At 38.5% G+C, this 11256-nt stretch overlaps 1 protein-coding gene across 6 annotated transcripts in view; it reads left to right on the forward strand.

The window, feature by feature from the left end:
• Positions 1-10208, forward strand: part of GATA6 (GATA binding protein 6) — a 44765-nt gene extending 34557 nt beyond the window's left edge. For all 6 annotated transcript variants that reach the window (XM_069099765.1, XM_069099763.1, XM_069099767.1 and 3 more), the window contains exon 7: positions 8952-10208. In XM_069099765.1, the coding sequence (XP_068955866.1) occupies positions 8952-9119 (168 nt within the window). In that variant the 3' untranslated portion in view covers positions 9120-10208. The remainder of the gene's footprint in view (positions 1-8951) is intronic.
• The last annotated feature ends 1048 nt before the right edge of the window (positions 10209-11256 follow it).

The following is an 11256-nucleotide window of genomic DNA, read 5'->3' on the forward strand; positions in this document are numbered from 1 at the left end:
TCTCTCTTTCTCTCTTTCTCTCTTTCTCTCTTTCTCTCTTTCTCTCTCTCTTTCTTTCTCTCTTTCTTTCTTTCTCTCTTTCTCTCTTTCTCTCTCTCTTTCTCTTTCTCTCTCTCTTTTTCTCTTTCTCTCTCTTTCTTTCTTTCTTTCTCTCTCTCTTTCTCTCTCTCTTTCTTTCTCTCTTTCTTTCTTTCTCTCTTTCTCTCTTTCTCTCTCTTTCTTTCTTTCTCTCTCTCTTTTTCTCTTTCTTTCTTTCTTTCTTTCTTTCTTTCTTTCTTTCTTTCTTTCTTTCTTTCTTTCTTTCTTAATTTCTTTCTTTCTTTCTTTCCCATTCTCTATGTTGATTCGAGTGCATTACCAAAATTTAGGAGTTAATTCTCCAAATATAATTTTTTGGATGAATTCTCCTAATATGCTTTTTATGCTAAGAGTTGTCTATCTTGAAAAGAAGTAAGTTGTGAAAGTAGGATTAGTTACCATGTTTTACAATAAAAAAAAGGACTGGTACCTTAAATATTAGTTTGGATTCAGAGAAAAAAAGAAGAAAAGATGTCCCTATTTTAAATCCTGTTTATAACCTAAGTCACTAAACCATTTACCTGGTAAATTGGAAGAGAAGAACCCACCTTAATATATCTCAGAAATTTTAGTGTGCTAATTGGCCCCAAGTTATGACAGTAAAGGATCTTGTGTTTGGAGGCTTTTAAAAAATGTGATTAGTGCTGAAGAGCTGTGTGAGTTATTGTGTCTTCCATCTCCCTTAAGGGAGATAGGTGGGTAGAGAATTTTTCTTAGCACAAATGCTTTGCTCAATAATTATCTAATTGAACAAAGAAATGAATGATAGCACAAGAAAGAGAAGAGTATCACTGAATATGAACATAACCCCAATCCACACAAGTGTAGCTCCAAGAACTTGTGAGGTGGAAGTGGTAGTCTTGGGATTTTATTTCTCTGTCTAGTGGCCACTGGGATGCTTCCTAGGGAGCCTCTTATTTTTATTGGCTTTTATAGATTTTATAGGCAGCTAGGTAGCACAGTGGGTAGAGTGCTAGGTCAGGAGTCAGAAAGACGTCTTCCTGAGTTCAAATCTGCCCCCAGACACTTAATGGCCTTGTGACTGTGGGCAAATCGCTTAACCCTGTTTGCCTTAGTTTCCCTGTCTGTAAAAAGAGCTGGAGTAGAAAATGGCAAACCACTCCAGTATCTTTGCCAAGAAAACCCTAAATGGGGTCATAAAGAGTTGGACAGGACTGAACAACAAGCGATTTAAAAGACACTCTTATTCGAGTTCATTGTGTAATTGCAATCTCAAAGGCAATCTACTTAGAGAAGCAGTTGTTTTTATATAAACTTTAAGTATGTTCTTCCCGAATAAATTACTGGCACAAATATTAAATCCTCTTCACATTGTGATTAGCATCATTTAGCATAGTTGATATAGTTTAGTATTTAGTATAGTGAATTTTTTTTGAGGGGAGGTTTTTAAAAACCAGCTTAAAATTTATACATAAATTGTCCTTTTTTGTGAATCTCTCTTGAAGGAAGGTTATGTATAAAGCACTCAAAAAGTCTAACCTAGAGGCTACAAAAACAAATAAAGTAAGTAGTCTCAGTAATGAGGGCATCTTGGCTTCCTCTCACAAATGAAAAAGTCTTAACCACAGACTTATTGAGATGTAATGAAGGAGAGATCAAAGTCAATAGCAGCAGACATTGAATGAAGCTAAGAGCCCAGTTCATCTGATGTCATCAAAGACTGAATGCAGTGAGAGTCATGCCAGGTTCCCACATGAGGTTGATGATTATGCTTTTTCTTTAAGTCCGGACCATATTAAAAATAGATCCCAGGACAGACAACTGAGCATAATCTCAGAAACCAGCTTTAGTTTTCTTCCCTCCAAAATGACATTCTTATCAGCAGTCCATATGCAGAGAATCCACTTTAGTTTCTGGGAATTCCATTGTCCTTCCTAAAAGAAATGTTGTCCCCGTGTTCATTTGGTCTCATGAAAATATAATATCATTTCCAAAGGGATTTTCATATTTCATTAAAAAGTTGCCCTTGTATGGAATTGACTGTCTGGGCATATTATTCTTAGTCTGCCCCTTGTCCTGAAACTGTTACTCAAAATATGTAAAATCTTTGGTTGTTCAAATGGAGACCTGAGAAAATTAATGAAGGCTCTAGAAAGACCCATCTTCCTGAGATCAAATATGACTTCAGACATTTGCCAGCTGTGTGACCCTGGGCAAGTCACTTGATTCTCTTTGCCTTAGTTTCATCATCTGTAAAATGAACTAGAGAAGAAAATGGCAAACCACTCCAGTATCTTTGTCAAGAAAACCCCAAATGGGAAATCACCCAACAGCAAAAATATCTATGCAAAGGATCTGGGTAATTTAAAGATTAACCCAATGTCTTCTTCAAAAGGGGTGTGTGTGTGTGGGGGGGGGTGGGGTGGGGTGGGTATGTCTTCCTGTGGGAGAAATCCAGGATTTTCCTGAAGTCTTCTTTCCTTTAAGAGGAGAGCTTTCCAATCCAGTTATCCTGTCTGTCTTCTACCTAACTTGCCTTGCTTTAGAAGCTAAGCCCAGGCTAGGTCTGGTGCTGATAATGCAGTCTTTCAACAGGAAATGTCTCCATTTTTGGTGTTCTGTGGGAGGGTGGGGGCAGATAAGCAGTGAATGGAAACACAGAGCAGATTTCTGCTCCACCCTCATACCCTGACTGTACTTTGATCAGGGAAATAATGAGTTCCCCTTTCTGGCTAAGTAACAAACAGGTTACAGGACTGTGCTAATATAGGAGGGCATTGACCTACTCACAGAGAGGGAAGGCCTGAAGCTAGTTTGACATTCTGAAAACAGTTCTGCGTTTCTGAGGTACAATAAAAAATTGCTGCTAACAAGTTGTTCACCACTGGTAGGATGAGAAATACGTAATGCCAAATGATGTCCATTTGAAGGGCTTTGCTGGATGTGGAGAGATTCGTGAATTAAATGTAGTCCAAGACCACAGAGTCTGTGTTCCTCTGCGGGAAACTTCTTGATGCCATTGAAAGGGAAGGACTTGTTAATTAATAAAAATTTATTAAGAACCTAGTATAGGTCAGGCACTGTGCTTATTGCCTTCATGGAATGTTTATTCTTGGGAGGGAGAAAATATGTACCTATATAAGTGTATGCAGAATAGATACATAGTAAATACATACAAGTTCCTTTAGGGAGGTAGATCACTACTACCAGCTATGGGCTCAGGAAAGGTTTCGTGGCAGAAGTATAGGGTGTTGCAGCTTAGCCTTGAAGGAAAACCAGGGAACCCAGGATGTGGAAGTGAGGGGAAAGAGGACATGACAGGCATTAGAAATAGTCAGAACAAAGGCAGCAATATCATATAAAAGGGAAAAGACAGGATTTGTAAAAGAGAGGAGTTAAGTACCCTGGCATTTGCTAATTCCAGGTTCCCTATCTAAATGGATTCAAGGGTGCATTGATGTACTCTGTGTGAGCATTGTGGAGTGGAACATAGCTGTTGGCTTCAGGGGAATACCAGGATCAGCAGCCAGGTGGCACTGAGAACATTTTGGGAGTACCCTTGTACATCCTTAGGGTCTTATGCAAACTTGAAAAGAGCTGGTTTGTCTCTGTGCCCTCCTGCCTTCCCTTCTATACTTTTTTTTCATCTCTTGGGCTGTTTGTTGTTCTAAGTAACACCCTCCCCTCCTTTCCCCTCCCTAAAGAACAATTAGAAAAACAGTGATCACATTATTTCACATTGTATTTATTCCTATTTCTATTTTCTAAGCTCAGTGACAGTGGTGATTTGTCTTTACAGAACGAATTTGGACAGCTTTTATGGCTCTTCAGCTTGGTTTGTGAATTCTCACAATACTGATCCTAGCCCACCTTTCCTGACTTCATCTCCTATGATTTCCCTACACAAACTTTTCATTCTGATAAAGTGGATCTATTAATTTCTTCCCATTTCTACCCCCATGTGAAAGGCTGCTCATCATTCCCTTACCCCTCCCCTCCTTACCTTCTCTATCCTCCTCTTTCTTGTTTTCTACCTCCAGAATGTCTTCTACCTTCCTTTCATCTTATTTTGGTGCCACCTGTCCTTCAAAGCCCAGCTCAAGTTCTACTTGCTCTGTGAAAATCTTTCCCAACCACCCCAAGCCCTCAGAGTGACCTGTTGTTCTTTAGACCACTCATTATTTCTATCACACATTTGGCACTTATCCTGTTAAAATTTTGTTATTTTTTAATGGTATATCACTGTCCTCAGAACTGAATCCTAAGCCACTTGAAGGCAGGGATAATGCCTATTATTCCTGACCCTCTCCTTCCCTCCCCCGCCCATTCCTGATGTTCTAGCATAATGCCTTGTGCCTAAGGTATAGCACACAATAGTGGATTAGTCAGAAGACAGGTCACTGTCCTCTGTGGGTGTACACTGAGAAAGAACACCGATTATGGTTGAAGAGAGGCAGCTATACCATAGATCTTATAGAGAAACCAGATTAGGGGGAAAAAATACTTGGTCCATGTCGGGACCAACAAAGGTAGGATTAGTTGTTGATGAAGGTGGTTGTGACAATCCTTTGGCTGAATATAGCACTTCCTGGAAATAAAAGGGAAGATGAAACTTTATTAGGTTTGTGGGTTTTTAATAAGCCTGAAAACTCCCAATCTCTGGGGAAAAAAATCCAGTAAAATGGATCATTTGTACCTTTACTTATAGGTGCATTCATAAAAAAATGTCCATATATTTAATTTTTATAATTAGAAATAATTAGATATAATTACTATATTATATAATAATATAGAAAAAGATGTAATCCAGATATAATAATAATTAGAAATACTCTCAAGGAGCTTTCTAGTTCAATTAATACTATTGCTGGATACAGTTCAAAGTGAAGAATCCTTTTGTGGAATAAATATCAATCCTCAATTTGTTGGAGAGAGGTGAGAGTGAATTTTCCATAACTAGGGTCAAATCTATATTCAAGGAGTATATATTATACAGTGTAATAGTATGGTAAGGTCAATAGCTCGCATTCGTATAGTGTTTAGAGTTCTGCAAAGGGACTTATATACGTTATCTCAGATGAAACTCACAACACCTCTATGAGATAAATGCTTTTATTAGTTCCATGAGTATACTGAGGCTGAGTGAACTTAATTGACTCATTCAGAGTTCATACTGTAAGTTGTTGCATGTAGTTAATAGAATTATTTGATACTTTTATGAAAACTATCTACTTAAAATTTTAGATATTTCACTAATAGGGTCATATAAATTGTATTTTTTTTTCAAAATCATTCAATTAAAGTACTTGAGTCTATATTATTTAAGAAGTAGGTGACATTTTGTTGCTGGTCAGGATTTTATATGCTGTCACAGACCTTGGTTTCTAGCTAAGAAGGAAATATTACCTAAGAGATGTAGAGCTGGGGCGGCTAGGTGGTGCAGTGAATAGAACACCGGCCCTGGCGTCGGGAGGACCTGAGTTCAAATCTGTCCTCAGACACTTACTAGCTGTGTGACCTTGGGCAAATCACTTAACCCCAACTGCCCTGCCCTCCCCCCTCCAAAAAAAAAATGAGAGAGAGAGATGTAGAGGCAAAGATGGTGGAGTGAGATGTACACTGGTGTTTGGAGTCAGAGGTTCTTGCCCCAATTCTACATCTTATTAATTGTGTGACCTTGGGCAAGTCACTTACATTCTTTGGGCTTTAGTTTCTTCATCTCTAAAATTGGAAGGTGTCATAGATTAGATGATCTAGAGCATGGTCCAGTGCCCGGCACATATTAGATGTTTAATACACGCTTATTGATTGATGCATAGATTTTTAAAGATCCCTTTAAGTTTTAAGTCCCATCATTTTTTTACCTACTTCTTGAGGAGCTGGGAGGGCATCAAGGTGGCTCAGTGAGCAGAGTTTGAACCTAGAGTCAGGAAGATTCATCTTCTTGAGTTCAGATTCAGCTTCAGACACTTCCTAGATGTGTGACCCTGGGCAAGTCACTTACCCTGTTTGCCTCAGTTTCCTCATCTGTAAAATGAGCTGAAGAAGGAAATGGCAAGCCTTTCCAGGATCTTTGCCAAGAAAACCCCAAATGGGATCACAAAACATCAGACACTGCTGCAACGACCAAGTAGCAAAATGAGGAGCTGAATGTAGATGTTGTCTAACCAGAAGACTTGGGGTCTTGGACCCGTCCTTGACACAGTCTGTGCTAGATTGCTGCACTCTTGCACGTGCTGGCCTCATAGTAGTGTTCTGAGAAATACTGCCATTAAAAAGTAAGTGAACCAAACTGACTCTGCAAGGGGAATGAAGACTTTCCATGTACCTTTGAGAGTGATACTTTTTCTCTTAATAGAATAATAAGACTTAGAAGGGCCCTTGGATTTTATCTAGCTCACCTCCTTCATTTTATTTTATTTTATTTTATTTTTATTTGTTTGTTTTCTTTTTTTGCTTTTTGGAGAGGGGGAAGTAGGGCAATTAAGGCTAAGTGACTTGCCAAGGTCACATGGCTAGTTTTTTGTGTTAAGCGTCTGAGGTCAAATTTGAACTCGGGTTCTCCGAACTCCAGGGCTGGTGCTCTATTCACTGCACCACCTACCTGCCCCATCCTTCATTTTACTTTAAATTTTTTTCAAAATTTATTTTTTTCGTTAGTGAAAATCCATCTTCTTGTCTTCCTCTCCTTCCCCTCCCCCACCTTGAAAAAAAGAAGGGAAGTAAAACTATTGTGACAAATACATATAATTCAGCAAAACAAATTGTCACATTGGCTCCTACTTCCTTCTAAAATATATGTCTCAATCTGCACTTTGATTCTGTCCTTTCTATTTTGGGCAGCAGGTAGCATGTTTCATCATGAGTCCTTTGGAATTGTGGTTGTGTATTGATAAGAATATTTTAAGTCTTTCATCAACCCCTTTATTTTATAGTGGCCCAGAGCAACAGCTTATCTTTACTTAATGCCGCAAATGTAGGGGCCTTGTTCCGGCTGCCAATCTTGCTTAAAGTGGAGCAAAGAATGTGAGAGTCTGTTCTCCAAGTCCTTGATGGACTTAATCGTATCTTAGTCTCTTTAGCTGTCCAAGGAGTGAATGAGCACCTGCCTTAACCCACCTCATGAATCTTTTTTTCCCTCCAGATTAAAAGAAATAAAATTTTCCAAGGATAAGATTGCATTATCTTTTTAACAACATTTCTTTTTTTTTTTTTTTGGAGGGGGGAAGGCAGGGCAATTGGGGTTAAGTGACTTGCCCAAGGTCACACAGCTAGTAAGTGTTAAGTCTCTGAGGTCGAATTTGCACTCAGGTCTTCCTGACTCTATTCACTGAGCCACCTAGCTGCCCCTTAAAAACATTTCTTACTCAATGACTTCCCCAAATTCACAATACAAGAAAACTTAGAAACACAATTATAACATACTCAGTATTACGTATTTAAAACATGAAGCAAAACTTGGTACCAGTCAGATGACATCAATTCAGTTGAATGTGTTTCCAAATTATCTTACATATAAAATCATTCATTTTATCACCATTAGCATTTTCACATCATTATTATTATTATTATTTTTTAAGACTCTACAGTGATATAACCACATGGGAAAAAGTAGTTTTGGAAAATAAAGTATTCTAGAAATAGTAGGTGCTAAATTAGCCTGAAGACAACACACCTTTTCAAGATGGGAGCCATTAACTCCTTTCCTCCTTGGATTTGAGTCAGTATCTGCAGAATTCTTTTTATTCCTGGGGGGGGGGAAAGAAACTAGATAAATAAGAGAAGAGAGTGCAGATCTCAAGTTGGAAGGCACCTTTGAGGTAATCTAGTCCAACAGCCTCAATGTGCAGATGAAGAAATAGACTTAAGGAAGTTAAGTAAGGGAGTTCAAGGTCACATAAAAGGAACATTTCAGAAGCAGTATTTGAACCCTGGTCCCTCAAGGTTGTGCAGCTGAGTACATTTTGAGTTTTGCAATAGAACCTTTCCCTTCTTGTGCCCCTGAAAATATACATGAATTTTATTAATTGCATGTGATTTGTTCCACTTTATTATGGGAAGACATCTGTTTGACTTTTCTTTTTTTTCTGAAGTCTGAATAAATTAAGCAGAGAAAATGAACTTTGGCTGAAAGAAATGATGGTGGTGCTATGATAGATAGGATGTAGAAATTCATTTTGAAGAAATGGAGATCAAGTGTTGCCAGTTTTCTAGGACAAATTTTAGGTGTGAGAGAGAGAGATTAAATTTAGGAGGACCGTGGATGAATTTTCTTATTCTCAGAAATCTCATTTCTTAGGTAGTATTGGCCTGGATGGTTTTCTATGCAGGCTTTGATAGACATACCAATCCTCAGGGATTATGTAGATCTGTCATAGATTTGTATACATTTGGTGTGTTTGTGTGTGTATGTGTGTGTGTCAATGTGTATGCATTGCTTTTGTTGTTTCTGTGCCTCTTGGAGTGGTTAGTTTGGAAGTGTGGTCCACTTGTACCAAGCCAGTATGGCTTACTCCATGGAGCAGGAGGTCCTTTCTGGTTGATTCTTTTTTATAAAAAGGATTATTCCAGTTTCCTTTTTGTACCCTAGCCTAGTGTAATTGTTTATCTTCCTGGGAGGCTCCTTCCGTGAGTAATAATGATAACAGGATAATGTTTCTAAAAGCTTAAATTGCCAGCCTTGGGTTGATGCTGTGCCTGTAGCTTGGGCTGCCCGTTTCAAGTATATAGCAGCATCCTTTTTCTAGTTGCTGTGTTCTAGTTCTATTTAAGGCCACACAGTCCCTTTTTTCAGTCCTCCAGTTATGATATGTGCAGGTAATGAGATTGTGCTAAATAAATTCATCACTCTCCTTTTTCTTTCTTTCTCTGTTTGCTCGCTCTTCTCCCTCCCCCATCCCCCTTCTCACTAGGCGGGATCCTCAGTGATGTCTGGTCCAGGAGAGAACACTAGCCCTGAAAGCACCGCTCTCAAGTATTCAGGTCAAGATGGGCTGTACTCAGGAGTCAGCCTGACCTCCTCGGCTGAAGTTACAGCGTCTGTGAGACAGGATTCATGGTGTGCTTTAGCACTTGCTTGATTCAGTGGAAAAAGGAAGTTGGGAGACCTCCATGGATGGGGGATGGGAGGGAGGGCGCCTCGACCTTTAGACGCCCACAGTTTCTGTAATTTTTTTTTTCAAGCATTCTATACAGCAGTGAAGATACTGGCAGAACTTTTCCTCAAGTGTCATTTTTTGTGCCTTTATTGTGATAGAGGTGTTTTTCCAAAGAGGCTTTCTGCCTTACCATCCAACTCCTCATCTATGCAAGAGAAATGAGAGAAGATGGATCTCTTCCAGGGTAAAGATAATACAACCAAAGAGAATATCGTCCTTCCTCCTCTATTGTTAAGCCTGCTTCATGCATCTTCAACATAGCCAGCCAGTCGGCCAGCCCAGCCTGCCTGCCTGCCTGCCTCTGGGATGCAGGATGCATGCTGATGTGACTTCCTCATCCTTACTTCCACATGCTGGATAAAGGGACTTACCTGGGGCTTTCATTCTAAAGGATGCCAGGAGAGATTTAAGAAAGCAAAAAGATTTCTGAGCATTTTTTGCCCCCAAATAACACAGTTTGAGCTAGAATTTTGATATCCTTGAAACCAACAAACAGCTCCTTCGTGACCATAGACTTTCTTCCTGACTTTCCATATCAGAGCTCCTGCAGACAGTCATGGAGGAGAACAAAATGAGGCTGTTTTGGCACGTGTTTCTCGAGGTCGAGCTGGTTCCTGACGTCTTTCATTAAAAATGTTCCTCAGTTTTAAGACTGCATTATAACTTCTTAACATACACTGTGACTGAGGGTTTGTCGATTCATCTTCTATATGGCTGATCTGAAGTCAGCCAGAATTTGTAAACAGGGTAGCAAACAAGATATTTTTCTTCCATGTATACAATAATTTTTTAAGAAGTGCAATTTGCGTTGCAGCAATCAGTGTTAAATCATTTGCTTAAGATTTAACAACATTTTTTATAATGAATGTAAACATTTTAACTTAATGGTACTTTAAATAATTTAAAAAAGTTAACTAGACATCTTTGTGCATTTCTTCTTTTTTTTTTTTTTTACCAAAAAAATCCCATCTCTCTATTTCTTTTTTTTTAAAAAAAAAAACACTAAAAGAACAAATCGAAAATTGCCTTTCTCCATTTGTTAATAAGTTTTATACAAAAATGCAAATATAGCCCCATTATTTTACTGTGGAATATGTGCTAGAAAGTTAGAAAAATTGCAATGAAACTTTACTACCTAACTGATACATTTGTAAATACTCCATGAAATGTTTAGGCATCTTTAAGAGTTAGGATGCGGTCTGTATAGTGTGACTAACCCAGAGGTAGGTTAGTTTACAATTTTTAAAAAATGGGATGTCATTTGGAAGCTTATTCTTTCACCAGAGCTTTAAAAATAAAAGGGTATTGTTTGTTTGTTTGCTTTTCTGTACAATGTGTTCCTTCCTGGTTTTCCTTTGAGGCCTGCAATCGGAGTTTAACGCCCAGCACAAGCTCATCTGCTTTTTTGGGAAGGCTACTTGGAGTTTCTGGATTTGAAAATCTGCAATTCTCTTTGTGTTTTTTACACTTCATGCTTCTGGGGCCTTGTTTGTTAGGCAGCTACCATTTGTGCTCTGAAAACTGGGACTACTTTGATAAATCAGAAGTATCCAAGATTGTACCTCATTGCCAGAAATGCTTGCCATTCAAATGAGGACCAAATCAACAACATTTTAGAAACCTTAGAGTTTTCTTAACTGAGTGAATGAAGTAAGCTCCATGGACAACCTAAAGATGAATTTCCTCCCTCTTTCCCATCCCAAGCCATTAGGGTCACATCCATATCATCTGGGATTTAGTAAACTGTGCCTATACAAATATTTGGAGACATAAGCAAACTAGGAGTTACCTCAAAAACTGAAACTGTGAGTCAGTTAATTCTTACTCTTTTAATATCTTAGGTTTTTTCTTTCTTCATATATCCCTACTCTACATGTTCCATCAGGGAATTACAAAGGCATTATTCTCCAGTATGATTTCTGAGTAATTGGATATGGATTTGGGGTTAAGGTTTTATGTTTTGTACAGGAGAAAGTTCCCTTTAGTATAAGAGTTCTTTAACTAGGGTTGGTGAATTTGTCTTTTAAAAAATATTTAGATAACCGTATTTCACTATAAT

Source organism: Petaurus breviceps, unplaced genomic scaffold (assembly GCF_028583685.1).
Source record: "Petaurus breviceps papuanus isolate PSGF00001 unplaced genomic scaffold, PetGlider_PUasm1.0 38, whole genome shotgun sequence".
NCBI classification, from domain to species: Eukaryota; Metazoa; Chordata; class Mammalia; order Diprotodontia; family Petauridae; genus Petaurus; species Petaurus breviceps.